The sequence below is a fragment of the Sebastes umbrosus genome, chromosome 13 (assembly GCF_015220745.1).
Source record: "Sebastes umbrosus isolate fSebUmb1 chromosome 13, fSebUmb1.pri, whole genome shotgun sequence".
In the NCBI taxonomy this organism is placed as follows: Eukaryota; Metazoa; Chordata; class Actinopteri; order Perciformes; family Sebastidae; genus Sebastes; species Sebastes umbrosus.
Genome location: NC_051281.1, coordinates 20,842,138 through 20,868,771, shown reverse-complemented (window position 1 = coordinate 20,868,771; position 26,634 = coordinate 20,842,138). Strand labels below are relative to the sequence as shown.

General features: G+C 39.5%; 1 protein-coding gene across 1 annotated transcript; it reads left to right on the top strand.

The window, feature by feature from the left end:
• Nucleotides 1-1,466: 1,466 nt before the first annotated feature.
• Nucleotides 1,467-24,793, top strand: kpna3 (karyopherin alpha 3 (importin alpha 4)). Its single transcript, XM_037789695.1, has 17 exons — nt 1,467-1,689; nt 6,745-6,789; nt 11,267-11,356; nt 13,914-13,943; nt 14,041-14,093; nt 14,190-14,285; nt 16,317-16,402; nt 18,053-18,139; nt 18,224-18,393; nt 18,705-18,749; nt 18,875-19,006; nt 19,142-19,270; nt 20,144-20,248; nt 20,522-20,593; nt 20,900-21,062; nt 21,731-21,825; nt 21,924-24,793. Exons 1-17 carry the CDS (start codon nt 1,621-1,623, stop codon nt 22,020-22,022), a joined length of 1,566 nt encoding a protein of 521 aa, XP_037645623.1. The 5' UTR covers nt 1,467-1,620; the 3' UTR covers nt 22,023-24,793.
• The last annotated feature ends 1,841 nt before the right edge of the window (nt 24,794-26,634 follow it).

The window sequence follows — 26,634 nt, the reverse complement described above, 5'->3', positions numbered from 1 at the left end:
GTCTAAATATTGTATATTTGTGACATCACGAATGGACAGAAATCCTGACAGCTAATTTTAAATGCAGAGTTTCTGAATACGGGCTGTGTGTATTTCCCTGTGGATTGAGTGTTTTGATACTTTCACAGTATTTATATAGGACTTAAGCCTGCTTTATAATAAAAAAACATGAAAATCTCACTTTTTTATAATATGGGACTTTTAAATCATATTTGCTCCAATTCTATCCACTGCAGCTTTAATACATACCTGGGATTCAGATTCATCTATATTCTTGTATGGGAAAAAACACCAACATATAAATTGTTTAGCACAGTTTTAACATATAATATATTTTTGCTGGACATTTCAACCCAATCAATATTTATGTGTTAACATTTGCATGGCTTTCAGACAGCCTGTCTGTTGTGGCCAAATAATAAGTGGAAGGTGAATTTATTATTACTGTGTCGGTATCGTATCGTAAATTAGTGAGCTTAGTTTGATAGCTCAGGGCTTATGCCCTTTTCTATCCATAGGTAAGCATTGGAGGGAGGAGAGAGGAGATGGAGGAGGAGCCCAGTTGGTGTTGAGGCAGCATGGCCCATGCCCGGCCAGTTGAGGAGTTTTTATTTATTTTTTTTTTTTATTTATTTATTTATTCTTTATATATATAAATTATTCCTTCTTTTTCTTTTCTTCTTTTTTTCCTTTTTCTTCCTTTTCCTCATAACAAAATAAAATTAAATATGGATAAAACAAAATGGATAGAAAAAAATAAATTAAAGAAAGAAAAAAAATATGTATAGAAAAAATAATAAAACAAAATAAAAAATAAATAAATAAATAAAAAAAGGAAACTTTTAAAAAGCCAACACAACTTGACACGGGGTGGGGGTGGCTGGCTGTCAGTCAGGGTGCAAATCAAATTAAGGCAAGATTAAAAAGAATAAGATAAATTAAAGTAAAATAAATATAAATAGAATAAAGTAAAATAAAGTAAAATAAATATAAATAGAATAAGATAAAATAAAGTGAAATAAGTATAAATAGAATAAGATAAAATAAAGTGAAATAAATATAAATAGAATAAGATAAAATAAAGTGAAATAAGTATAAATAGAATAAGATAAAATAAAGTGAAATAAATATAAAAAGAATAAGATAAAATAAAGTGAAATAAGTATAAATAGAATAAGATAAAATAAAGTGAAATAAGTATAAATAGAATAAGATAAAATAAAGTGAAATAAGTATAAATAGAATAAGATAAAATAAAGTGAAATAAGTATAAATAGAATAAGATAAAATAAAGTGAAATAAATATAATATGTATATAGATAGAGGTAAATGAATGATGGCTAAAAGGCTGGTGTTTAATAGGGTGATTACTGCGTCGTTGGAGGAGGGAGGTGGACACCAGAGGACAGCCGGGACAGCCCATGCAGGCAGGAGGTATATATGCGTTAACTCCTCCCCCCCTCCTCTACTTGCTGTTCCGTCCTCCTCTCCTCCCCCCTCCTCTCTCCTCTCTCCGGAGCCAGCAGCAGCAGCAGCAGCTACAGGGAGCTGCCGTGCCTCTCGTCTCTTCAGAGGAGATCCCGACCAGCCGGAGTTAACAGCTAAACACCCATAACAGCCATGGCAGAAAACGCCGGCTTGGAAAACCACCGCATCAAGAGCTTTAAAAATAAAGGACGAGATGTCGAGGTGAGCTGACATAAACACACACTAACATGTCAATAAGAATAGTTAGTTTAACGGAGATAAACGAGAGTCTGTTGGGCCTCTCGCTGAGAAGACCTGCAGCTGTTAGCTAAGCTAGCTAAAGCTAAGCTAACTGAGTTCGCCATCAAAAAGTGGCCTCATGTTGTTACCGGTGAATCCACCCGGTGATTGTTATGCTGTGGTTTAACAATACTCAGTAGTTAATGTGTGTAAAGAGGTAGCAACATCACAGTTAGGAGTACTTAAGGCAGGCGGTGTAGCTGTCACTGCTAGCTAGTTGGATGGACACCGGTCTGAAGCGAGGCTGGGCCTGAACCCGGCTCCTTAATCTCCACATTTCTCTGTGTTTCACAGCCAGCTGACCTTCAGTAACACCAAGGCTAGCTTCTGAGCATCACATACATTTAGTCATTATTAGTAAACTGTTGGTTTAAGGTTGATTAACATGGTTGGTCCTCATCCACCCTGACCAAACCAAACATTGCCCCTCCTTGTTAGCTTGCTAGCTCGTTAAAGCTCAGGTGAGCTCAGCCAGCTAAACTGAGCTGCTAGCTAAAGCCCACTAAACTGTGAGCTAGCTGTGAATGGTAACCATGCGATGACCTTTAGTTTGATGGGCTGTTTGCATGGGAAAAATGGGCAAAATGTGGTGCTAACTAAACATTTAAGGTCATAAATTGACTGTTTTATCTGAAGTGAATTCATGTTTAGTCAGTGAGAGTTGGATAACGTTGAGCTAGTATTAATGTTATAAAGTCTTCTCACTAATGTGTGGATGGTCATACTTCAGGTTGACATTGCTATAGTAACGCAGACGTGAAGGACAACTGTGCTGTCCCATCTTATTCTAGAAAACACCACCGGTATACTGTGTACCCTACTGCCTGAATCTGCTGGGTGTTGCAGCATCATTCAACTAACAAGTCTAATTATAAATATCTGTGACAACATTTGTCTCTAATTCCCATTGACACGATGACCAAACCATTTGGCAAACCAAGGCTGTGTTGAGACAATCTAATATAAAGTAGGCTAACAATGTTGGATCAAAGGAAGACAATCAAAGTAACACATATCTACTTTAGGTTATATACATAACTCAGCCTAAGGTAGGGTTGACCAGATCCCAACAAACTAAATGTGGGACAAAGATTATGTTTATGTGGGTTAATGTGGGACACATTACCAAGGCTGAGAGGTAGTCTACAATTTTGATATAACTTATATGTAACTTTAATAATAAACATGTATATTCTGCCCCTTACTTCAGGTTGCTATATTAATGTAGACGTGAAGGACAACTGTTTTTGCTTCACTGTCAAGTCCTATATTATTCTAGAAAAACACCACCGGTATACTGTGTACCCTACTGCCTGAATCTGCTGGGTGTTGCAGCATCATTCAACTAACAAGTCTAATTATAAATATCTGTGACAACATTTGTCTCTAATTCCCATTGACACGATGACCAAACCATTTGGCAAACCTAGGCTGTGTTGAGACAATCTAAGATAAAGTAAGCTAACAATGTTGGATCAAAGGAAGACAATCAAAGTAACACATATCTACTTTAGGTTATATACATAACTCAGCCTAAGGTAGGGTTGACCAGATCCCAACAAACTAAATGTGGGACAAAGATTATGTTTATGTGGGATAATGTGGGACACATTACCAAGGCTGAGAGGTAGTCTACAATTTTGATAATATCTGTTAGAACATTTGTCTGTAATTGACACGATAACCAAACCATTTGGCAAACCAAGGCTGTATTAAGACAATCTAAGATAAAGTAAGCTAACAATGTTGGATCAAAGGAAGACAATCAAAGTAACACATATCTACTTTAGGTTATATACATAACTCAGCCTAAGGTAGGGTTGACCAGATCCCAACAAACTAAATGTGGGACAAAGATTATGTTTATGTGGGATAATGTGGGACACATTACCAAGGCTGAGAGGTAGTCTACAATTTTGATAATATCTGTTAGAACATTTGTCTGTAATTGACACGATAACCAAACCATTTGGCAAACCAAGGCTGTGTTAAGACAATCTAAGATAAAGTAAGCTAACAATGTTGGATCAAAGGAAGACAATCAAAGTAACACATATCTACTTTAGGTTATATACATAACTCAGCCTAAGGTAGGGTTGACCAGATCCCAACAAACTAAATGTGGGACAAAGATTATGTTTATGTGGGATAATGTGGGACACATTACCAAGGCTGAGAGGTAGTCTACAATTTTGATATAATTTATATGTAACTTTAATAATAAACATTTATATTCTGCCCCTTACTTCAGGTTGCCTAATACGCTGGGTGTTGCAGCATCATTCAACTAACTAGTCTAATTATAACTATCTGTGACAACATTTGTCTGTAATTCCCATTGACACGATGACCAAACACATTTGGGAAAGGCTGTGTTCAGACAATCTAAAATAAAGTAAGCTAACAATGTTGGATCAAAGGAAGACATCAAAGTAACACATATCTACTCTAGGTTATATACATAACTCAGCCTAACGTAGGGATACCAGATCCCAACAAACTAAATGTGGGACAAAGAGTATGTTTATGTGGGATAATGTGGGACATGTTACCAAGGCTGAGAGGTAGTCTACAATTTTGATATAATGTATATGTAACTTAAATAATAAACATTTATATTCTGCCCCTTATCTTGTAACATCTCTATGCTTTGCCCAAATGCATCTATAGATCGGCACATCTCTTTTTTTAGCCCCACGTTTCTTGTGAGACTCACATGAACTGTGTCGCTTCATGTCTGTGAAATGAAAAAATAACTGGCAAATTTTGCAAAAGACTCTGAGAATCGCTTTCCTCCGGCTTATAAATACTTATAAGTAGTTTCACAGTCTTTGTTTTAACTGCTCTTCCTTTTCTTTGTGGAAGTCTCCATCAAATCTGCATAGCTTGTGACTTTGCGGTGACTCGCAGTTTTCTCCGTTGGGCACAGCGTAGCAAAGATGGTGACAAGTTAACCTGCACTTGACCCACGTGTTCGCAGTTTGACAGCAAACACAGCCCCGCGATGACAGCCTTACTCCCTGCTTTCTTCACAGCCATTGGATAAAAGCCAGATTTTAAAAAGCGTCTGTCCTGCTGTGCTTTGACTTTTGAAAACTAGAGCCAGTGAAAATGTGGGACATCGTCTCAATATGTGGGACGTGGGACAAGGGATAAAAAAGGCTGTGCAGTCCCTCGTAAAGTGGGACACCTGGTCACCCTAGCCTAAGGGTTTACCAACAAAGATTGGTCTGAAAATGGCCCTTCAAAATCTGCCAGGGTGCTGTTTCTCCCTCAAATGCCTGAAAGCACAGATTGATACCCCATAGGTGGTTGTTTTGAAACTTGGAGTGAGTTGGACAAGCACATGGCTACTATGACAGACAGACTCTGCCAAGTGCATTCCTGATGCTATTTCAGGCATCTTGGATGTCTGACCCGGGTCCCCTTAAGAGCCTCTGCATGAATTTGAGTTTTCCTAAATGGATGACTCAGACTACAGGAGGGCAGAACATGCCAGTTCGGGTTTTATTTATTTAGGTCAGGCATAACAGATTGCTCTTCATTGCTGACATCATTAGGAACAGCTTTGAATTGCAAAGCAGTAAAGTCTCACATGCCGCAGGTCATAAGCTCCTTTTGTTTTCCAGGATATCATATAGAATGTGTTTATGCCTTAGATTGGTTTAGCACTTTACCCTGAAATACCATATCGTTCTTGCGTTGTAGAATTGCTGGTTTCATAATGATTTTTGACCATGTACTGTGGGGCCTCTATGGGCTCCAGCAATTTTGTCTTAATTGGCATATACAACTTTTTCAGTCCCGATACCGAAAGCGATACCTGGGCTTTGTGTGTCGGCCGATACCGAGTACTGATCCGATACCAGTGTTTAATTAATAAGCTGTATGTATGGCTCACTGTGTGGAAGTTACTGGGATCATTGTTTTATTTGCAAGGCAACATCAGGCTTGACTTAAACATTGCTTTCTTAACTTTGTAGAACAAAATGTAACAAATATATACCTTGATAGTTTTTATTGAATTGTTATTTATTATTCAAATAATAAATGCGCACCAGCAACTTGGTAACAAATCTTCAAAATTAACAGGAATTACAATTCAAGTGTAAACCTTTTTAATGCAGCAACAAATTGGTCAAAACTTAAACAGGAATTAAAATTCCAGTATAATATGTATAAAGTATATAAATATAGAATTGAATTTAATAGATCGGCCCCATTGTTACAGATACTCGATCCAGCTATTTGAGTCAGTATCGGCCAGATATCCTATACGGTATCGATGCATCCCTAGTTTTAGGAACAGTTCATATGTTGGGTACGGCAACCAACAGAATTAGGCCAATTAAAGTGTACTGGACTGCATTCATTTCTCTTGTCATCCAGGCTGGACTATTATATTTTAATGTTCTGCTCTCTGTTAAGGGACAATGTTGTTTGGGTCAATGTAGTGGCATTATTGTTGTTTTGCAGTGGTTGGGAGACACCTCTCTGCTCCACAGCCTCCTGAGTTATGACTGTCCCAGATTACGTAACAGGCTATTTAGGAAGGCAACATGAACCTCTTCAAACAGTCACAAGATCTTAGACCATCTCAAACTGTTCAGGATGAACTGCAAACCCAACAGACAGCCTTTCTTCGCTTGTGCTGTTTTTTTAGTTGTTTTATAGATCTCTTACCTTCAAATATGTTGGTGGTGGTTTCTGTTCATAGGATTCAGTCATCTATGTGCCCCATGTTATTAACGTTTTGTAAATTTAAATGGTTATAAGATCCCAAAAATGAAATTGTTTTATTAATGTGGCGTGTCATCTAATGGAAAACATTCAATTTAATATCTTTTGCTCATGGTATTTTGTGATTTATTAGGTCATTTTGCTATCCATGTAAAAGGCTACAGTGTATATTTCCACGATAATAAATGGTTGAATTTCTCCTAATATGCTGTCTTTCTTTTCGTTTCTTTGTTACAGACTATGCGAAGACATCGAAATGAGGTGACGGTTGAGTTGAGAAAGGTGAGAAAAGATTCAACATCTGTCCACACACATACACCACCCAGTCGAAGTATTATAAATCTGTTTGAAATCCTAGACCAGTGGAGTTGGACTTGTTGAGGAAATTTAAAATTCAGACAAAACCATTGGGAGGCAAACATACAGTCTATACAACATAGTTAGAAAACAGCTAAAAGCTGAAATAACTGTAGAGTTGGGCATTTAAGTTCATTGCACCAGGCAACACCAGCCATTTAATTCATCGTTAATGTCAAAAATATTGCTTGACCCTTAAGTGAATTGGCTTGATTTTTAACAAAGCCTGATTCCCCCACCCACTATTACACTGTCTCTTGCAACTGACTAAGAATGTGTCATGAGAAACTGTTGCAAGCCATGCAATTCTGGTTTCCTTCTGTACTTCTATAATTCTGTCTGTTCTGTGTGGAGGCACACCTGTGTAATTTCCTCCCCCCATAGTCAGTAATTACACCCCGAAGTACCTGTTTGGTTGGTCCATCAATAATCAAGGTCTCTTATAAACAGACACCTTCTAAAGCAACGTGGATCTATTGAGCATTTATGCTTTTCTGTTGTTGAATTTTTCTAATTTTTACACACTTTTTGTAATTTAATGATGGAAACAAAGCTTTTTTGGGCTAGCTTTCTTTTTGAAATGGCTTGTCACAAAATAAATTAGACAGGAAGGCACTTTGAAATACTAAAGCAAGTGGCAACGAGGGAGGAAATCTATTAAAAAGCCTTTTATTGTGGTGACTAAATCATTAAAAAAGCCAACATGTTTTGACCACTGTAGGTCTTCGTCAGGGCATTCTTCGTTGCCACTTGTTTTAGTGTTTTGGAGTGCCTGGATTGCCTTCCTGTCTATCCCTGTTTTTACGGTTGAATACACAGAGCAACCAGTTATCTCTCTTTACAAGGAAAAATGTGATTGTTTATAGGATTTCCATGTAAAGAGTAGAATTGGCACAAACAGGCTACAAGGTATTCTACTTGGCATGTATTCAATTTGGCCAACATTTTGTTGCATGATTTTGCACTGCAACAAAAGTTGGGCCAGGATCAGGTTTTTTGTTACCAGGCTACTGTGTTTGTTGTTTATTCGCTGCACTCCCACTGTTCCTGCACGGTGATGAAATTGAAAGGAAAGAGGAGCTACAGTAGTGCTAATGTCTGTGTTGATTGTTGGAACAAAACATGAACAAAGGGGGTATATACTTTTTTAATAAGCATTGTACAATGTGTAGTTTGTGCATGTGATGTATATTTTGTTGTTTTGGTCCTTCAAGGCCCGAACGCACTGAAAGTGATAAATGAAAACGCCTCATTTGATGCGCGTCAATCGATGCTCTGATGCCGCAATACAGGCATTTTAGGAAAAGGTCGCTATTTAGGCAAATTTTTTTTGTATATTACCGATACCCGTTAATCTTTTAATTTGATCTAAAGATTCAATTATTGATATGATATGTTTGTTGGAGTTGTTCGGACTACAAAAACACTCAGTCCACTCGCAGTTGTTCAGTGGTGTTACAGAGGGAAACTTCTCTTAACTACCTCGTAAACCGTCCAGAGCACACAAACACCCGACAACAACCAAGTTTTATTTTTTGGTCTGCCATCAAGTTACAAACAGAATTTATGTTAAGTAGTGACAGCTAATGTGACCTACCGCTGGCGACGTTTGTCATTTTAACCAGTGAAAGCGACAGTATTATTTTTTATTAATTAATAATTTATTTCTTTAATAAAATATCATCCTCTGGAGTAGGGGCGCCGAAGCAGTTTGGTGCCTTTACTCTACACCATGGGCTTAAAACTAAACAAGGACTATAAGATTAAAATGGTAACTTTCAGCTTGAAGTTGAGGGTCTTGTTTCAGGGGATATTTGCCTTCATTCTATTCTTCAGTAAGTGAGACCCATGCTCAGTTGGATTGATGTTAGTTCAGGGGGTCGCTTTGGATCATTGTACTGCTGCTGCTTAATGATGCCATTGCCCAAAGAGATTTGATGCATCAAATTTGATCTGAACAAACATGACAGACATATGCATGTAACTGTCAGCAGTGAGCTGGTTCCACTAGCATTCATACATACCCAAGTATAAAAGGAAGCCCTCTGGTACAGTGTTAACCTGAGGGGGTTAACACTGTTAGCTGTATCAGCATTGTTGCTGTTGTTTGCATTGTTAGCAGGTTAGCACCGTTAGCTGCGAGCATGGGTGGATGGATGGATGGATGCATAAAGCAGCCGTTGCCATATTGAGAGCCGTGTGGAGGCACTAGATATGCTCTGAATTTCGAATTTAGCACCTTTAACCTGGCTTTTAATTACTTGTTCTACAAGGGGTTTTGCATCTTGTAATGAATCCTCTGAGGTTACGTTGGTGTCACTTTATCTTGATTGCGCTCTGATGTAACCATGCCTGCATGCTACAGAAGGATCTTAATCTGTTGGTAGTTGTTTTTTTCACCTTTCCAAGTATCCTTCTGTCAGGTCATGTGCAATCGCTTAGCTGAAAAATAAACATTGCTTTTGTTGCTGGGGATATTTAAGACTGTGCAGTTTTCTACCAATGCAAAACCCAACCCTGCAAATACAAGTCATGTTTGATATTAATTTTTGTGAGTATAATCATGATTGCTGTAGGCAAACAAGTCACCAGGGTCTGAAGGAGTTGAGCCTAGACTTCAGCACGTGTCACTTGGAGAGACAGCCTTTGTGGATGCTGCAACAGTGCCTGGTGGGATATTTCTTGCTGATACTAATGCATTCTCTGGTTTGAACTGTGAATAAAAACTTACTTGGAAACAAACTTAAAAATATTTAGTGGTCAAATCGTCATGAACTGTAAGCAGATCCTCAAGATGCTGCTTGGTAAGATCAGACTTGGTACCTGGATTCTAGTTGTGGAGATGTTGAGATTATTGGAATAACTGTTAGCAGCCGGTAAGCAGCACAGTGGGCGTACATGGAGCTAACAGCTAACGTTACTAGCTCTCATCCTGTCGATTTCAACACAGATTTGTTGTTCGCTGTGGATTATAAGGGGAAAAATAGGGACGCATCGATAGTGAGTTTGCTGCATCCCAAACACATTTTCTATCATCTCCGGCACGACTGGGTGCCATTAGTCTCGAGCCCCGGCCGTACAAAAACAAGTACCGTCAGGTTTTCAGAATGGAATCGACTCTGCTCTTTTGAAATCCCTAGCTTGTAACAGATGAATAGATCAGTCACGTCTTGGCTGGGCTAACTTTCTGTTTGAATGTGATATCTGACAACAGGAAGACCAATCACAACTACCACTTCTTTTTCTCAGTGAAGAATTTTCTTTGTAGAAGATGATGACTTAATAGAAATACAGCACTAACACCATCAGTATGGCTCATCCATCAGGGTTATGTCCACTTAAAAGTTCAAATTGAGTAGTGGTGGTACTCTAAGTATGAAATCCACAGCACATTTAATGATCATTTTAGTAGGGTTTATCTATTGACATTACTGATTACATTTTGCCCACGAGTCTTATCTGCATTAGTAGAGTGTTATGATATAATTCAGACTTGTTTCTTCTTAGTCTCCTGAAATATGAAAGGCATATGTAGGTTGTGGAAGAGGAAGTTGCTCTCTGGCCTCAAAATGAGAGAAATTGAAATGTGAAAAATGTGTTTTTGACAGTCCAACATGGCACAAAAGTGACACCATCAAGAAAAACATGTAAACATCATATTAGACGGTGGACAGATTCACATGCATGTCTTGGTATAGGGCCATCTGAACTAGTAATTCTAATGAACAAAACTCAAGGGACTCGTGCTTCCAGAGAAAGTCTGAGAATACTGGTAAACAAGCACGTAGAGCAGCACAGCCACCGGCAGACGTTTGGAGATCGCTGGCACAGCCAGGGGTGTTAAGACATAGAACGTCATCGCTATGAAATACTGAGGTGGTCTCAAGTCTAGCACATTCCATTTAGCTGGATCAGAGCAGCAAGAAGCACTGCACTAGCTGATTAGTCATCAGTGACGCACATCGGCATGATGCACAGGGAATGTAGGGCAAGGGAATCTCCTCCTACCACTGACTCACATGCGCTGTAAATTGATGGGATGTGTGGGTCTTTCTTCCTGGTTGTATGTACATGTGTCTTTGTATTTCCACGCTGAATGAATGTGTGCTTGCTGAGGGGGGGTTGCAGAGTGGGTTGAGGGGGTTAGACGGCTATGGGTCAATGTCCTTCAAAGATGAGTGTGCGTTTGCTTTGTGGACTAGCCTGCAGGCAGATTTCTCTGATTTAGACATTTCAGATTGGGATTTTCTAACGTGTACTCCAGAAAGTGAAAGTTTTTGGAATTGTTTTTGAGGTAGGCTTAGATTCACTGGCACTTTAAGAATTCATGAATGCATTAATGAACACTTTCATCTCCTCCCCTCATTGCTTTTCTGTCTTTTTTTTTTTTTCCTCTTGCCAGAACAAACGAGACGAACATCTACTGAAGAAGAGAAATGTCCCGCTGGAGGAGAGTCTGGAAGACTCTGACGTCGACTCAGACTTCAAAGGAGTAAGTGTGGGTGTGTGTGCGTATGTGCCTGGGCGTGAGAGATGTAGTGAGACTGGACCGTCTGGATGACGGATCAGAGGGGTTCAAATCAAGTGGGCAGTGTATTTAATTGAAAGTGCGTGTGCGATACACACTAGAAACCTGAACAGCTTCAGTAAGAATGAAATGTGTCTTTTTACTGGGATTTCCTCCCACGTTACAAATGCCATTTTTCTCCTTAGGTGAGATTGAAAGTTCACTCTTGATCTTGGAAAAAGCAGCTGACAAAAAAAAAAAAAAATCTCACCAAGTAGTTTATTTAGTGGCTGTTCTAGAGCTTTCAATCATATCACACATTCTTCATCCAGATGGAGATCTCCCAGTTGTCATAGAATCGTAGATCTTCCAATTTTCCAAGATCAATTTCGTGTTACGTCTGCAATTCCATGACAACTGGGTAAACTCCGACTGTTGAGTAAGATATGTTTGGAAGCTCCACTACGGCATTGCATCGTGGGATATTTATGCTGCCGTAGTGTCCAACGTTTGCATACTGTAATATTTCAATATTTTGAAATGGCATGCAATTTGCGTACGATTGGTTTCATACTAATGTTTCGGATATACTAAAAAATCTCACATAGTTTTAGTGTATTAAATAGCATGTCAGTATGGAATTTCATACCCAATCTATGTGTCTATCTATGACTTGATTGTGTAAAAATATTCTATTTTAATTTGTACAAATTGACCCACTAATTCTCCCTCACTGATGGAAGGATTTTAGGGGTTTTATTCACTGTATAGCGTGTACAAATATATACGGTTAATAATGTCTGTGGTTTCTAGATCCAGAACGTTGCAGTTAAGACTGCAATATCCCTCTCTCTTAGTTTCTCCACATAATGTAATATGCTCTATGTCGACGCTGTATAGCAATATGCTGCCCAACATGTATTTATCTCCAAAGTCATTGACTTCTGTTGATATTCTTATAGTAGATTAATGACATGATGAGGAATAGCCTGCAGAGTGAGCCAATCGGTGCATTTTAATCACAAATTGAAATTGCAGTCTCAATTCATGGCCCGCAGCAGCAGTGAGAAAGGAAATGTGTAGTACTGATGAAAAACTGGATGACTGTGTGCCACCACATGTCCCAAGCTGTTCCAACCAACGTCATTGTTGTCCCTTTATGTTAATTCTGTGTGTTAGACACTGAAGCACTGTCTCATGGGAGCTGTGATTGAAAGCTAATGCTATCATTGCTTGTTAAAATGCTGAGGATTTCAAATTTTTCGAGCCAGTACTGTAGTAGAGAGATGTATCTTAATTAAATATACCACTTGATACTGAAACAAGCTAGCCTGGAAGTTGGGTGGGACTTCTATGCTATATCATTTCAGCCCTATTGAATGTTCAGAGTCACTTGATACTTCAGGGAAAAAAAGAGGGTGCAGCTCATTGTAATTTCCTTCATTCGTTTCAGTTAAAAGCCACCAAGCATTTTGTATATTCTGCGTGACTCATTTTCATGTGAGACATCAAGGTGCAGTGTGGCAAGCTGCTAAAGTCTCTATATATAGAATTGTGAACAAAAAGCACATTTACCTGAGTTTAACATATTGTGTAAAGTGGCGTTAATCAATGGACAGTTATGTTTTTTTAGTTTGTTAAGCTGCAAGAGTATTTAGAACATCTGCTAATGTTGTTCATAATTTGAATCCATACCACACCTTGTATATTACATTGTGAAAATGATATTTGAGCAGCATGACATACTAAATGTTTATTTTTAACTAGGGCTGTCAATCGATTAAAATATTTAATAGTGATTAATCACATGACTGTCCATGCTTAATCACGATTAATCGCACATTTTTATCTGTTCAAAATGTACATTAAAATAAGATTTGTCAAGTATTTAATACTCTTATCAACATGGGAGTGGGCAAATATGCTTACTTTATGTAAATGTATGTATATATTTATTATTGGAAATCAATTAACAACACAAAACAATGACAAATATTGTCCCGAAACCCTCACAGGTACTGCAGTTAGCATAACACATATGCTCATAATCATAACATGGCAAACTCAAGCCAAACAGGCAACAACAGCTGTCAGTGTGTCAGTGTGCTGACTTGACTATGACTTGCCCAAAACTGCATGTGATTATCATAAAGTGGGCATGTCTGTAAAGGGGAGACTCGTGGGTACCCATAGAACCCATTTTCATTCACATATCTTGAGGTCAGAGGTCAAGGGTCGGTACCAATGGATTCCTTAGGTTTTATAGTTTCATAGGATGCCTTCACTTTAGCTTTATAATCAAGCCCGCTACAACTTCCGAAAGACGTTAAAACGAATTTGCGTTTACATGTTATTATTACGTTAACTTTGACAGCCCTATTTGTAACTATTGCGCCCTAATGACATGAGGGAAATGCACTGTTTTGCACAATTTTGCAGTCAGGTGCCTACAATTGGCTGTTGATAGAGTTGATGATGGAGTATGCTTAGCAGACTATGACTATGACTGTGCTAATATTTCTCTCCATTTCTCTTTGTTCAGCAAAACGTTACGCTTGATGCCATCTTACAGGTAAGTCATCCGTTATAAATGTACCAGCAATAGCTCCTAAACTGTATAATTATTCTGTGCCAACATTTTTCATGACCTTCACTCCTTGTCACTGCAGAACGCTACCAGTGATAATGCAGTTATCCAGCTCAGTGCTGTACAAGCAGCCAGGTGAGTGACTAACAGATCATCAGCATACAGGCACCAGCTGTTTTTTTTTTGTATATGAAGTTGTTGACGATTTTTTTTCTCCCTGCTCCTTGTCAGAAAACTGCTCTCGAGTGACAGAAACCCTCCCATCGACGACTTGATAAAGTCTGGGATCCTGCCCATTTTAGTCAAATGCCTGGAAAGGGACGACAAGTAAGCCTGCTTCCAAAACAGTTTGTGTTTGCCTTCAGTGTTGTTTCTCTGTGATGCGATGAACTGAGTGTTCTAGCTGTTAAGACTGCAGACTGCTGTGATGGATTACTGACGCTGCTACGTCAAGTCTTTCCCGCAACAGAGGCTTTATGTGCATGCGTGTGTGTGTGGGTGTGTATCCCACTGTGTCCACACGTGAGAGTGTGTGAAGGCACGCAGGGCAGTTGGCTCAGGCCAGGCCAAGCCAAATATAACAGCATTCCTGTCTCTCCGAGTTCCCCAATTCCCAGGACCTTGTGTTCACTGAGGGGGGAGAATGAATAGTTGGGGTGGAAGAAGTTGTAAGGAAGAAGTTGTAAGGATTCTACCATGGCAACCAACAGCGTCATGTTAACATGGAGCACTGTCTTATATTGGACATTTTCTGTTTTTATTTTTTTTGAGTTGCAAATGCAGCAATGCAGTATGACCCATGTATCGCCATCAAGAGAAAGTAATTTTCTGCTATGTTGCCATAGCATTATGGCAGAACGCCAGCTCAGCTTAATGACATAATGAGGTACAGACCCACAATGCAAAGTACAGCATGAAGATGATGAGGACCATTTTACGTGAACAAGAATAGACAAAAAGTATTTTCTGAGGCCTTCAAATTGAATCGAATTGAATACTAGGGCTGTCAAAGTTAACGCGATAATAACGCGTTAATGCAAATTTGTTTTAACGCCACTAATTTCTTTAACGCATTAACGCACCTTGCGATTTTTAGGTTGTACCAGGCTTAGTTGTAAATCTAGAGTGAAGATACTGGCACCATATGAAACTACAAAACCTAAGGAATCTATAGGTATCAACCATGTCATACTAGCTTGTTGCAAAGGAGGCTAAATTTTGGCGAGGAAAAACTGGCCTGGCCATTTTCAAGGGGGTCCCTTGACCTCTGACCTCAAGATATGTGAATGAAAATGGGTTCTATGGGTACTCATGTGTCTCCCCTTTACAGACATGCCCACTTTACACACCCAATCACATGCAGTTTGGAGCAAGACATAGTCAAGTCAGCACACTGACACACTGACAGCTGTTGTTGCCTGTTGGGCTGCAGTTTGCCATGTTATGATCTGAGCATATTTTGTTACGCTAAATGCAGTACCTGTGAGGGTTTCTGGACAATATGTGTCATTATTTTGTGTTGTTAATTGATTTCCAATAATAAATATATACATACATTTGCATAAAGCAAGCATATCTGCCCACTCCCATGTTGACAAGAGGCAGAAAATGTAACTGTTCTGTCCACAATGGCTGGTTACATCACAAAAGGGCACCACACACCGTTTACTGTTTTTACATCCCAGCTAAAGCTTAAGACACCAGTAGGAAAACCAGATCACGGTTCATTGCCTGATGAAATATTCAGTGAAATAGACACACTTAACACCCTTTGCTATGATTTACTAGCATTTGGCTGGTGGGTGGTGTGAGGAGCACTTGTGACTGTGTGATTTCTAATATTTTGTGTTGCATCACTTTAAAAAAAAAAAAAAAAAAAGATTTCATGATAGTTTTCCCTTGTGATCAACGCACTAATACACCCAACAGCACAATATCTAGTCCACTGATCAGGTGTTGGATATATTATCCACCATACAGACTCTGTTTTCATTAGGAATTCATATAGATTGTAAAACTGATTATGAATCTTTTTTAAAGGAAGTAATTATTGAAACGTTGCTACGCCCTGATGAGCAATAGGCTTGTGATTAAAATAGGCTTGAGACACATTGCTCTAAAAGCCCCTTTTAGTGCAGGAAGGCCAAAAACACACGAGGGTATTAGGTTCTTGAGGGAACTATAAAAATTAGCCTTGGAAAACATGTGATGGCAGCTGAGTATTCAGGAAGTGTTCACATCAAAATGTATCATTATTAGTATTCCCCTTTTCTCTCCCAATCTACTGTGGAAACTAAATGAGCGTTCTTTATGTCTTTAACTTGATGATTAAGTGGTTTGGTGTTCGTTGTCTTGCAGCCCCTCTCTTCAGTTCGAGGCAGCTTGGGCTCTGACCAACATCGCCTCTGGGACGTCAGCACAGACTCAGGCTGTGGTTAAATCCAGTAAGTTGACCCCACATTCTGTCTTGCTGCAGTCTCTCTGTTTGTATACTGTCTGCAATCTGCCGAGCTAGCGTGTTTATTTGCTTTTCACTCAATGAGGCAGTCGGTAATTTTTTGGATTATGTTTTTATTAGATAACAGTGCACTCGTATTTTGAAACAAAGCCAACAGGACTGTCTCTGTAACAGCCAGCTAATCACATGAATGCTGATCATAGTTTCCACCCTCATGGCTAGTTAGGAAGTGAGGAATGTCTCTTATCTAAAAACAGACCCCAAAATTAAAGTGAAACATCCGATTCAAAACGAAATTAAAGATGAAATTGTTTGACTTTATTTGAATTGAACCCAGTAATCTAAATTGAATGCAATTGTTTAAATCAAAGTATACAACATGTAATTGATACGTTTACATAGAACATTTCATGTATTTTAGCATCAAAATGAGAAATCTACTTCAAACTTTTCTGAATAATGGCCACGTTTTCATCTTCCGATTGGTCCAACTTCCATCATGTAGAAGAATCTATCCGAGCCCAAGCTTAGCTTGAGTTTAGCTAAAGTTGGGTAGAGATTCTTGGAATTGAGTGAGGTCATCAAAACTTTATTAATAACTAGAGATGGCTCATTACCACGTATTAATGTCTGATACCGATACCGCAACCTTCAGTATCTGCTGATACCGATACCAACACATTACGTTTTCTGTCGGGGCTACACTCAAAACATTCAGAACTTTATCCCCGGTAAAATGACCTGTCAACGCCGACTTAGAAGAGTATATGTGACGGACTGAGCCCCAAACCTAGACGCCGACATAGAAGAGCGTATGTGACGGAAATGGATCAGAACGGATTATATCCCCCTCCAATATTCGATCCAGTGATTTTTGCCAGTATCGGACCAATACTGATTATCGGATCAGCGCATCCCTTTAATAACTAAGATAGGGCTGCAACTAACAATAACTTTCATTGTCGATTATTCTGTTGATTATTTTCTTGATTAATCGATTAGTTGTTTGGTCTATAAAATGCCGGAAAATAGTGAAAAATGTCGATCAGTGTTTCCCAAAGCCCAAGTTGACATCCTCAAATGCCTTGTTTTGTCCACAACTCAAAGATATTCAGTTTGCTGTCATAAAGGACAAAAAGAAACCAGCAAATATTCACCTCTAAGAAGCTGGAATCAGAGAATTTTTACTTTTTTTCTTTTAAAAAATGTTCAAACAGATTAATCTATTATCAAAATAGTTGGCAATTAATTTAATAGTTGAGTTGTACCGCTCTAAAGAGGTGCAACAAAACTAACAGGAGAGTCATCAAGATATCAATCAATTACTGTCTGTACATGCTCACCACTCCTTAGAAGAAGTTTAATAAGCCATACGTACATTAGTTGTTTGGCTTTAAATGGGCATGTCCACTTTGGCTACTAGAAAGGAACCTTTTAGTAGTGGATAGACATTTTTTCCCTCTGCAATTGTGTTACTACGTAGCTTTAGAGCAGCCGTTATATACGGGAGTTGTGACACAGTCATGGGTTTGTGTAATTCTGCTTTGAATGTGACCGGGCAGCAGGGCTTATCACTGGAGTTTCACAATCCGTCACCTTGGGCAAGTTTTTGATACCTTGATGTTTGTGTGTCCAGACGCAGTGCCCCTGTTCCTGCGACTGCTACACTCTCCCCACCAGAACGTATGTGAACAGGCTGTATGGGCTTTAGGAAACATTATAGGTAAGTAGTGCCCTCTAATTGAAGTGTGTGTATATACTGCTTGGAAACAACGGTTAGGTTGACCTCTGCCTCTTGCCTTCCCAGGTGATGGTCCACAGTGCAGGGATTATGTCATCTCCCTGGGCGTGGTCAAGCCCCTGCTTTCTTTCATCAACCCATCAATCCCCATCACCTTCCTCCGCAATGTCACCTGGGTCATTGTTAACCTCTGCCGCAACAAGGATCCGCCACCACCTATGGAAACTGTGCAAGAGGTGGGCTTGTGTGTGTGTGCAGGCCTTCATCTGCCAGACAGATGGATGTGTTGCTTCGCCGTTGACTGTGTCACTGCAGGCTGAGTCACACAGAGTTTCTGCTGTGCCTTTTCAGTAGCCAAATCAGCTTCATCACCCAGGGGAATTTCTAACTATAAAGCTCTTTATTCGACATTTGAAGTCTGGTTTTGACAGCTATTCCTCTTTGTGATTTTTGTCTTTTCACTCTGCCCTGTTTTTGCCTTCATCTGATCCATCAATTCCTCTGCCTACATTCAACCCACTCACAACCTACTTTTCTTTCCCCACAGATTTTGCCCGCCCTCTGTGTGCTAATATATCACACCGATATAAATGTAAGTATCAGAGCGAAGGGTGATTGACATTTTGTTTTTTTACTGATTTTTTTAAAGTATATATTGTACGGAAAAATCCCTTTTATTCGTGCTGTCTTACAAGCTTCTTGTGTCTGCATGTTTAGATCCTAGTAGACACAGTGTGGGCTCTGTCCTATCTGACGGACGGGGGCAACGAGCAGATCCAAATGGTCATTGATTCTGGAGTCGTTCCTTTTCTTGTGCCTCTCCTCAGCCATCAGGAGGTCAAAGTTCAGGTGAGGCTTTTGTTTTATTGATTGAATTCAGTAGTCTTTTCCTTTTGTCTACAGTAAGATGAAAATTTCATCCTCAATGAATTAATCAGCAAACGTCACTTCAAATTTTTTTTAATCTTTGTCTTCAAACTGCAGACGGCAGCTCTGAGGGCGGTGGGTAACATTGTGACAGGGACAGACGAGCAGACACAGGTTGTGCTCAACTGTGACGTCCTCTCACACTTCTCCAACCTGCTCACACACCCTAAAGAAAAGATCAACAAGGTATCACAACCACAGCCTCACCTTCATGTTGTTGGTTTTTTTATTGTTTTTGTAAGTCTGCCAGTTTTTTACGACTTAATACGGAAATGAGAGTAAAGTGTCTGCGGCTTGCGAACTGCGGCAAAGTTCATGACATTTATGAGAGCTATCCGTTTCACTGTCAGGAAGTATAATATATCTGGAGCAGGTTTGTTATTGAATGTATTCCCTTACTTATTCACTTGAGCTGACAGTAGAGTTTGTAGTTTTTTTTTGTTCATTTTATTTGTTCATTTATATATATATATATACATATATATATATATATATATATACACACATATACATATATATACATATACATATATATACATATACACATATACATATATATATATATATATATATATACACACATATATATATATATATATATATACACACATACACATATATATATATATACACACACACACACACACACACACTCCAGTCATATAGACCGTGTAATCGACACCGGTAAACACCAGTTTACGAGTTCCTTAACCGGTGGGAGAATTTCCTCACTGTGGCATCCCTAATATGTGTATGTCTATTACCCTGATTGCACTGGAGCACATTAATTTAAGTGTGAAGGTGCTGTAGCCAGAGTATGTACACAATCAAGTGCAAAAGATGTATGGATCTGGAGGGTAACACCAGAGTTAAAAATAAAAATAAATATTCAAAAAAATATTGGCACGGTCAGTCATCTGCTGTATTCCTCATTTACTTGCCCAATGAGAAAAGGTAATGTAGTGGAAGAGAAATGCACATGGGTTTGGAAGAATATTCATGTGTGTGTGTGGAAGATATAGAGCAGGTTCTGAACATTTGTGATTGGTCTGTTTGCAGGAAGCAGTCTGGTTCTTGTCCAACATTACAGCTGGGAACCAGCAGCAGGTCCAGGCTGTGATCGATGCTGGACTGATTCCTATGATCATTCACCAACTGGCTAAGGTCTGTGCATGGTGCAAGAACAGAAAATAAATCCCTTAAGCTTTATATTCTCCATCTTTATATTCAGTTTTCTCAACAGATGGTATAACACAACATGTTGGCGTTAATTGTATGTATTCAGTTGCATCGACACAGTCTATGTTTTGCATCCAGAGAAGAAAAACAACTCTTGAATGCAAATGTGGCCTAGATTTTCTGTGTGCTTCGGCGTTATGCTGTTGTAGAAAAAGACCTGCTATGTGCACATTTTAGTGACAGCCTGTTTCTCTACAGGGTGACTTTGGTACACAGAAGGAGGCAGCATGGGCCATCAGCAACCTCACCATCAGTGGGAGGAAAGACCAGGTGAGCTGGGCTTTGGGACCAATGACGTAGAAACCTGGAGCTCATTTCTATTCTTTTACTGCACAAGTGTTTTTATTTAAACTGCAGAAACCCTACCTAGCATGTCAGTCATATAATATTCAGTCATTCCAGTAGTAAATGTTTACCTCACCATTGCACACTTTTTCAAGAGGCAGAACTGTCCCTGTTATTGAAGGATGCAAGTAGGTGATGAGTGAAATCAGAAGGACGTGTTCCACACTTGTTAACCATGTACCTATGTTGTAATCAAGTATGGATGTGGTGTGTATGTGTGGGTTTGTGTAGGTGGAGTTCCTGGTTGAGCAGAATGTCATCCCTCCGTTCTGTAACCTGCTGTCGGTGAAGGACTCCCAGGTGGTGCAGGTCGTCCTGGACGGCCTGAAGAATATCCTCATCATGGCAGGAGATGAAGCCAGCACTATTGCTGAGATCATAGAGGAGTGTGGAGGTCTGTGTCCGGCTGAATGTTGCTTTCTTCATTTGTTTTTATCCTCTTGAATGTATTTGTTTATGTGGAAAATTGGGGCAATTTTTTTATTTTTATTTTTTTCAAGGACTACAGTTTTTGGTATATAATTTCCATGTCGTCTTATGAAGTTACACGATTGGTCGGCCGAGTGTTGGAGTTTCCTCATTGGCCATTGCTCTTTCAAAATGTAAAAGCGGGGAACAGTCCTTTATGCAAATGAGCCTGCCCAGAGCGACGCGTCCGGCTCACGAAACTTGGACCAAGCTGTCAAACAAGGCGATTTAGTTCTAAAATGAAAACAAGAATCAGCAGTGGCATAGCCTATCTTGCTTAAAATGTTTACAGAAGTAGATTTTGGCGGATTGTTTACGAGCAGGCTTCCGTGTTGTTTCCTGTTTGAATCAGCAAGCAGAAAACCAGGGACCAATCAGGTGCATTCCACGTCACTGCTTGAACGGCCAGTTGAGTGGAGCAGCGCGTCCCCCTAGTGTCCTCGCAAGACTTAGTGGACATGTACCTCTGGATTTAACATTATAGACATGACCACTGACTATTTGTTTAACAGTTTAGTCAGAAACTCACAGACTGACCATACACGGTCCAGCCTCATACTCTGTTTTGACCGGGTCTTGTTTTTTTTTTTTCAGGTTTGGAAAAGATAGAAAATCTGCAGCAGCACGAGAATGAGGATATCTACAAACTAGCCTTTGAGATTATTGATCAGTACTTTTCAGGAGATGATGTAAGTTCACCACCAGCGATTTACACCTCTAAAAGTCTTTTCCTGCTTAGTCAACCACTTCCTCTGCTGTGATCTCACTGTACCTGTTTGTTTTTCAGATTGATGAGGATCCCAGCTTGATCCCCGACACCACTCAAGGAGGAACCTTCAACTTTGATCCAGCTTCCAACATGCAAACGAAGGAGTTCAATTTCTAAAAAGCCAGGATGTTTGGTTCAACCAGCTGCACGGGTACTCTGTAACCACCCCAGACATTCATCCATCTCTCCTCCAACCTGGCAACCTGGTACCGAAGGATTTACTTAGCATCACTTCAACATGGAAACTCGTCACCACTGAAGGATTTCCCCACCTCTGCACTGCGGGGTATTTTTCTTTTTGTTAATGGTCATCCTTCACCCACCACGGCAACCACCGCATAGGAGTCCTGGTCGTTCAACAGGCACCATCACCATCTGGCAACCTGCATCAGGAGGGTTGTCCGTGTTCTCTGCCAGTGCTTCTGAATATCACACAAAAATAAAACCAGAAGGAAGAAACAGCCTTCGTGGCAAGATTTAATTGCCAAATGTCGAGTCTTCACAAAGACAAAAAAACACAAGCACATTTTCAGACACAAATACACACACACATTATACACACTTTTTTGACACTTAGAATTTGTGTGCATACTTTTGTTAGAAGCCATCATATCACTTAACGGGGAAGAAAATACTGCTGTTTGTTTGTGGTTTATTTTTGTGCTTTCCCTCCCCTGGATTGTCCTCTGGTGTTACTTCACCTACGCGCACGCACACTGACATACAAGTACACACATCAACACACTTTTAGTCACACAGATTCCCGATGGCCGGGCCAACCCCCAATAACCCTCTCTCACCCAGTTTAAAGAGTTAATCCCAGAGCTAAGCCATGATTAACCACGGACCCTCCACTGCCCCCCTCCCAGAAGAGTCCCGGAGCAGGTGGAGGGGTGAAAGGGCTCCCAGGCAAAAAGAGGACTCCGTGGTAAACTGACTGACGGGGACTTCTGACTCAATGACGTCACTTTTTTTAACGTGACCTCTGTTGAATTAACATTTGTTTAAAAAAAAAAAAGTCATCAAAAATGTGAAGAAAATGCCATAATTACTTTTTTTTTTTTTTCAACACATACAACTATAAAACCTGCTAACCGCCTGCTTCTGATTCAGCAGAGCGACAAGAATTTTTTGTTTTTTACGGATGTGAACACCTGTCACGGGAGGAAGCACCTTAAGGTGAAGGCAAAGAGACTTGAGAGAAGAGGAATATGTCGGCTGTAGCGTTTATCCCCCTACAGGACATCCACTTGTGCAGCACGAGCTCGGTCACGTCCTGTGATCCAGTGAAGTGTTTGCTCGGGACTCCCCTGTAATGTGAAACCTGGAAGGGGGGGGGGGGTTTAAAAAAAACAAAACACTGAGCTAAAATCGGCCCGAAACGCTTATCTGACCTTTAAACTTGTGTTTTAATTCTTTTAAATTCTCTCTTCAAACAAATCTTTTAGGTTTTCCATCTTCTCCTGGTTGAGTCTGTGGAGCTTCCATACGTCTTTTACTTTTCTTCAGTCTTATGCACACGTCTGAGAAGGCATATTGATGTCTGCCTGCAGAACGGGACCTATACTCATTGAAGACTAGACTTATATAACGAGTACAGGTCCTGATTACAGTACCTAACTACTTTTTCGATGATGAGGTCACATGTCATCACTCAATTTGAATAATTGTACAAAAATGTGATGTGTATCTCTCCTTGCCGTCTAATGAATATATGAATATATTTACATAAAGCCTGTACAAAGCTGCTGCAGCTGACAGTCATTGGATGGACGATAACTTTACTGTCAAAGATGGCTGGGGAGGGGGTTTTTTTTTTCTTTCTTTTTTTTTTTTTTGAAGCAATATTTCTTTGTTTCAATGTTTTTATTTTTGACTTGCATATGTATTGTGATGACATGCTGATGAATTGGAACAGGCTGTTTTCTTTTTTCTCTTCGTAGTGGTGACGGGCTGTTTAAAAATGTGCCGTCCCATGTCCCAGTTGGTGTGTGGGAGCGGGTTCAAGGTGTCAAACGTTGAACCCGACCCTAGCCCGGGTCTCGAAGACTTGATGATCCTCTGGTTGGCTGCTAACTACTGAGAGGGGGTCAGAACAGGTGGGGAGGGGGGAGGGAAGGGGGGGGGGGTCACACTGGGGTTTTAAATATTGGGTGGGGTTGTTTATGAACAGCCCAGGCTTGTTTTTGGGACTAGCTGTTTATTACTGAACAAAAACTATAGAGAGGGTGTACAGTCATGAACTAGCAGACTAGACCGAGCCACTTTAAAGATTTACAATTTCGTTGCCTTGTATCCGAATTGGATACAAGCTTATGTTTGTTGCAAGATTTTTACTTGCTAATGAAAAGTTGTTTTAAATAAAATAATAGGAGAAAAGCAACAGACAGCGTTTTGGCCTCTGATTGTTTATATCTTTTTATAAATTTTAGATTGAATTCCTCTCTTTAAGGTGGCTCATTGATGCTTTCAACTCTTGTGCATATTAAAGACAAGAATGAGTTGAAAATCATTGTGCCTTTTGTTTTTCATTTCAACTAAAACTAGGTTTTATTGAATAGAAATGATTCTTTGAGCAACTGGAGAATTTTTTGAAAAGGGGAGACGCAGTAATATGTGGTCTCCCTGTTGTTGGAGTTTGCCATGGGAATGGTCAATGCTGCTCTCTGCTGTTGAGAGTAACTGCTCCCCCCCTCAATCTTATTCACTGAACATTGTAACACACCATTTCTCCCACTCATTTACCCTTCCGAAACACCACAAACCACCATTGCCATATTTCAGTCAGGGGATTTTTTGATATCATCTCCACTCATCTCACCCTCAGGACATGATCTGTGTTTCTGATCCTAACCAAAATAAACTTGCTGTTTAGCCGTTGGATCCTCCGTGCTTGCAAGTGTTGTGATTCACACGTACAATAGCTGTCAAATTTCAGTTGCATGAATGTGAAAGAAGCTTTTAGCGGGGATGGTTTTCAAGTATCTGTGGGAGTGGGAGGAACACACTTTTCCCCTTGAGCTTATGAGTTGTTATGCTCCTGAATTTGTTGCCGTCACTTCCTCTCCATGGGTAAGAGCAAAATTGACCATCATATCTTGTCAAACAGAAATTTTTAATACTCTTATTGTTTTTCTGTGGCACATCCTTTACATTACAGGTGAGATCTGTCAGCATCTACTAACAGGATGGTGGTCATTGGCTGCTCGACTCTTCTCCGGCTCCAGGCCAGGCCAGATTCGGTGCTTAAAAATAGATCACACTTCAAATATCTCATTGTGTAATGAACATGTTTGTTTTAAGTGGCACAGTTTCCGTTTGCTGAATTCATGTATGTGTGTGTGTCGGTGAACACATTGACTCGAGGGCAATGATTAACTCACCCTGCAGACCTGAATTTGGGTTCATAGCGGAGTGTGTAACAAAAACATGCAAAATAAGAAAACTGGTCTCCAGGTGGAACATTAACGCTGATTGACCCAGATCCAGGCATCGGGTTTATGGTGCGGCAATATGATTGGTTGCAATTTTTGCTCTCTCTCTTTGAAATGACCTGTGATTGGCCAAAGTCTCCCGTCACAGGCTAGATTTTCTAAAGCCTGAAAACAGAGCCATGAGGAGGTGCAGAAGTCTTGTTTTCTCTCAGAATGCTTGAATTACAATATGCTGAAAGGTTATTATGGAATTTTTGCCCAATGATGCCAAAAATATACTGCCTACTGCAAGTTTAATACTTAAAGATCCCTCCAGACATTTTTTTTTTTAAATACTCTACTACACCTAAGCATACTCCATCAGCTGAGGAACTCCATGACATGTGGTAGAAAGCTCTGGAAAGACAGTGTTAGACTTTTTTTGTGTGTCAAATCACTGTTTACACTGTGTGCTAAACTGATCTTTATGTGCAAAATTTGGTGAAATTGCCCTTTAACAGTTTTGGATTCAGAGTGATCCATCTAGTCCAGGGGTCAGCAACCTTTACTATCAAAAGAGCCATTTTAGGCAAAGAAAAATCTGTCTGGTTGAGCATTGTGATGAAGGTAACACAGTTTATAGTATAAGTATATAGAATATAAGTCTAATGCAGTGAGGGCCAAAGTGCAAATGTACTACGGAGTATTAGGGCCACATCGAGGGAAAAAAATTGAGATTTCAAAATAAAGTCGTACTATTACGAGAATAAAGTCATAACTACGCGAAAAAAGTCGTAATATTACGAGAATAAAGTCATAACTTTACGCGAAAAAAAGGAAATAACAGGTAAAAATTACTACTTTATAAACTTATGACTTTATTCTCATAATATTATGACTTTATTCTCGAAATCTCAGATTTATTTTTTTTCCTGAATATGGCCCTAATGCTGTCGTACCATAGACCTACAACAATGATAACTAAAAATGAAAATGTAAACAAAATAACAGTTATTAATTTCCATGTTTATAATCTACAGGGAGCCACTGGAGAGGAGGTGAAGAGCCGCATGTTGCTCCAGAGCCTCAGGTTGCGTAGAGACCCCTGACCCCTGATCTAGTCTGAACAGTGTCTACAATTTCAATTCAATTCAATTTGCTTTATTGATAATGACTGTCAGGTGAACAATATTGCCAAAGCGTCAATTCAATAATAAATAAAAATAAAAAAGAACAAAAAAATAAAAACAAAAACATATATATACATATATACAGTTCATTAAGCAAATTACAATATATAGATATTTAAAAAGAAC

Bases quoted from the DNA above. Each gene is read 5' to 3' on its own strand.
- kpna3 (XM_037789695.1), top strand. From the start codon at position 1,621: ATGGCAGAAAACGCCGGCTTGGAAAACCACCGCATCAAGAGCTTTAAA. The intron at 6,790-11,266 runs GTGAGAAAAGAT...TCCTCTTGCCAG, and splicing joins TGACGGTTGAGTTGAGAAAG to AACAAACGAGACGAACATCT. The intron at 18,394-18,704 runs GTGGGCTTGTGT...CTTTCCCCACAG, and splicing joins CTATGGAAACTGTGCAAGAG to ATTTTGCCCGCCCTCTGTGT.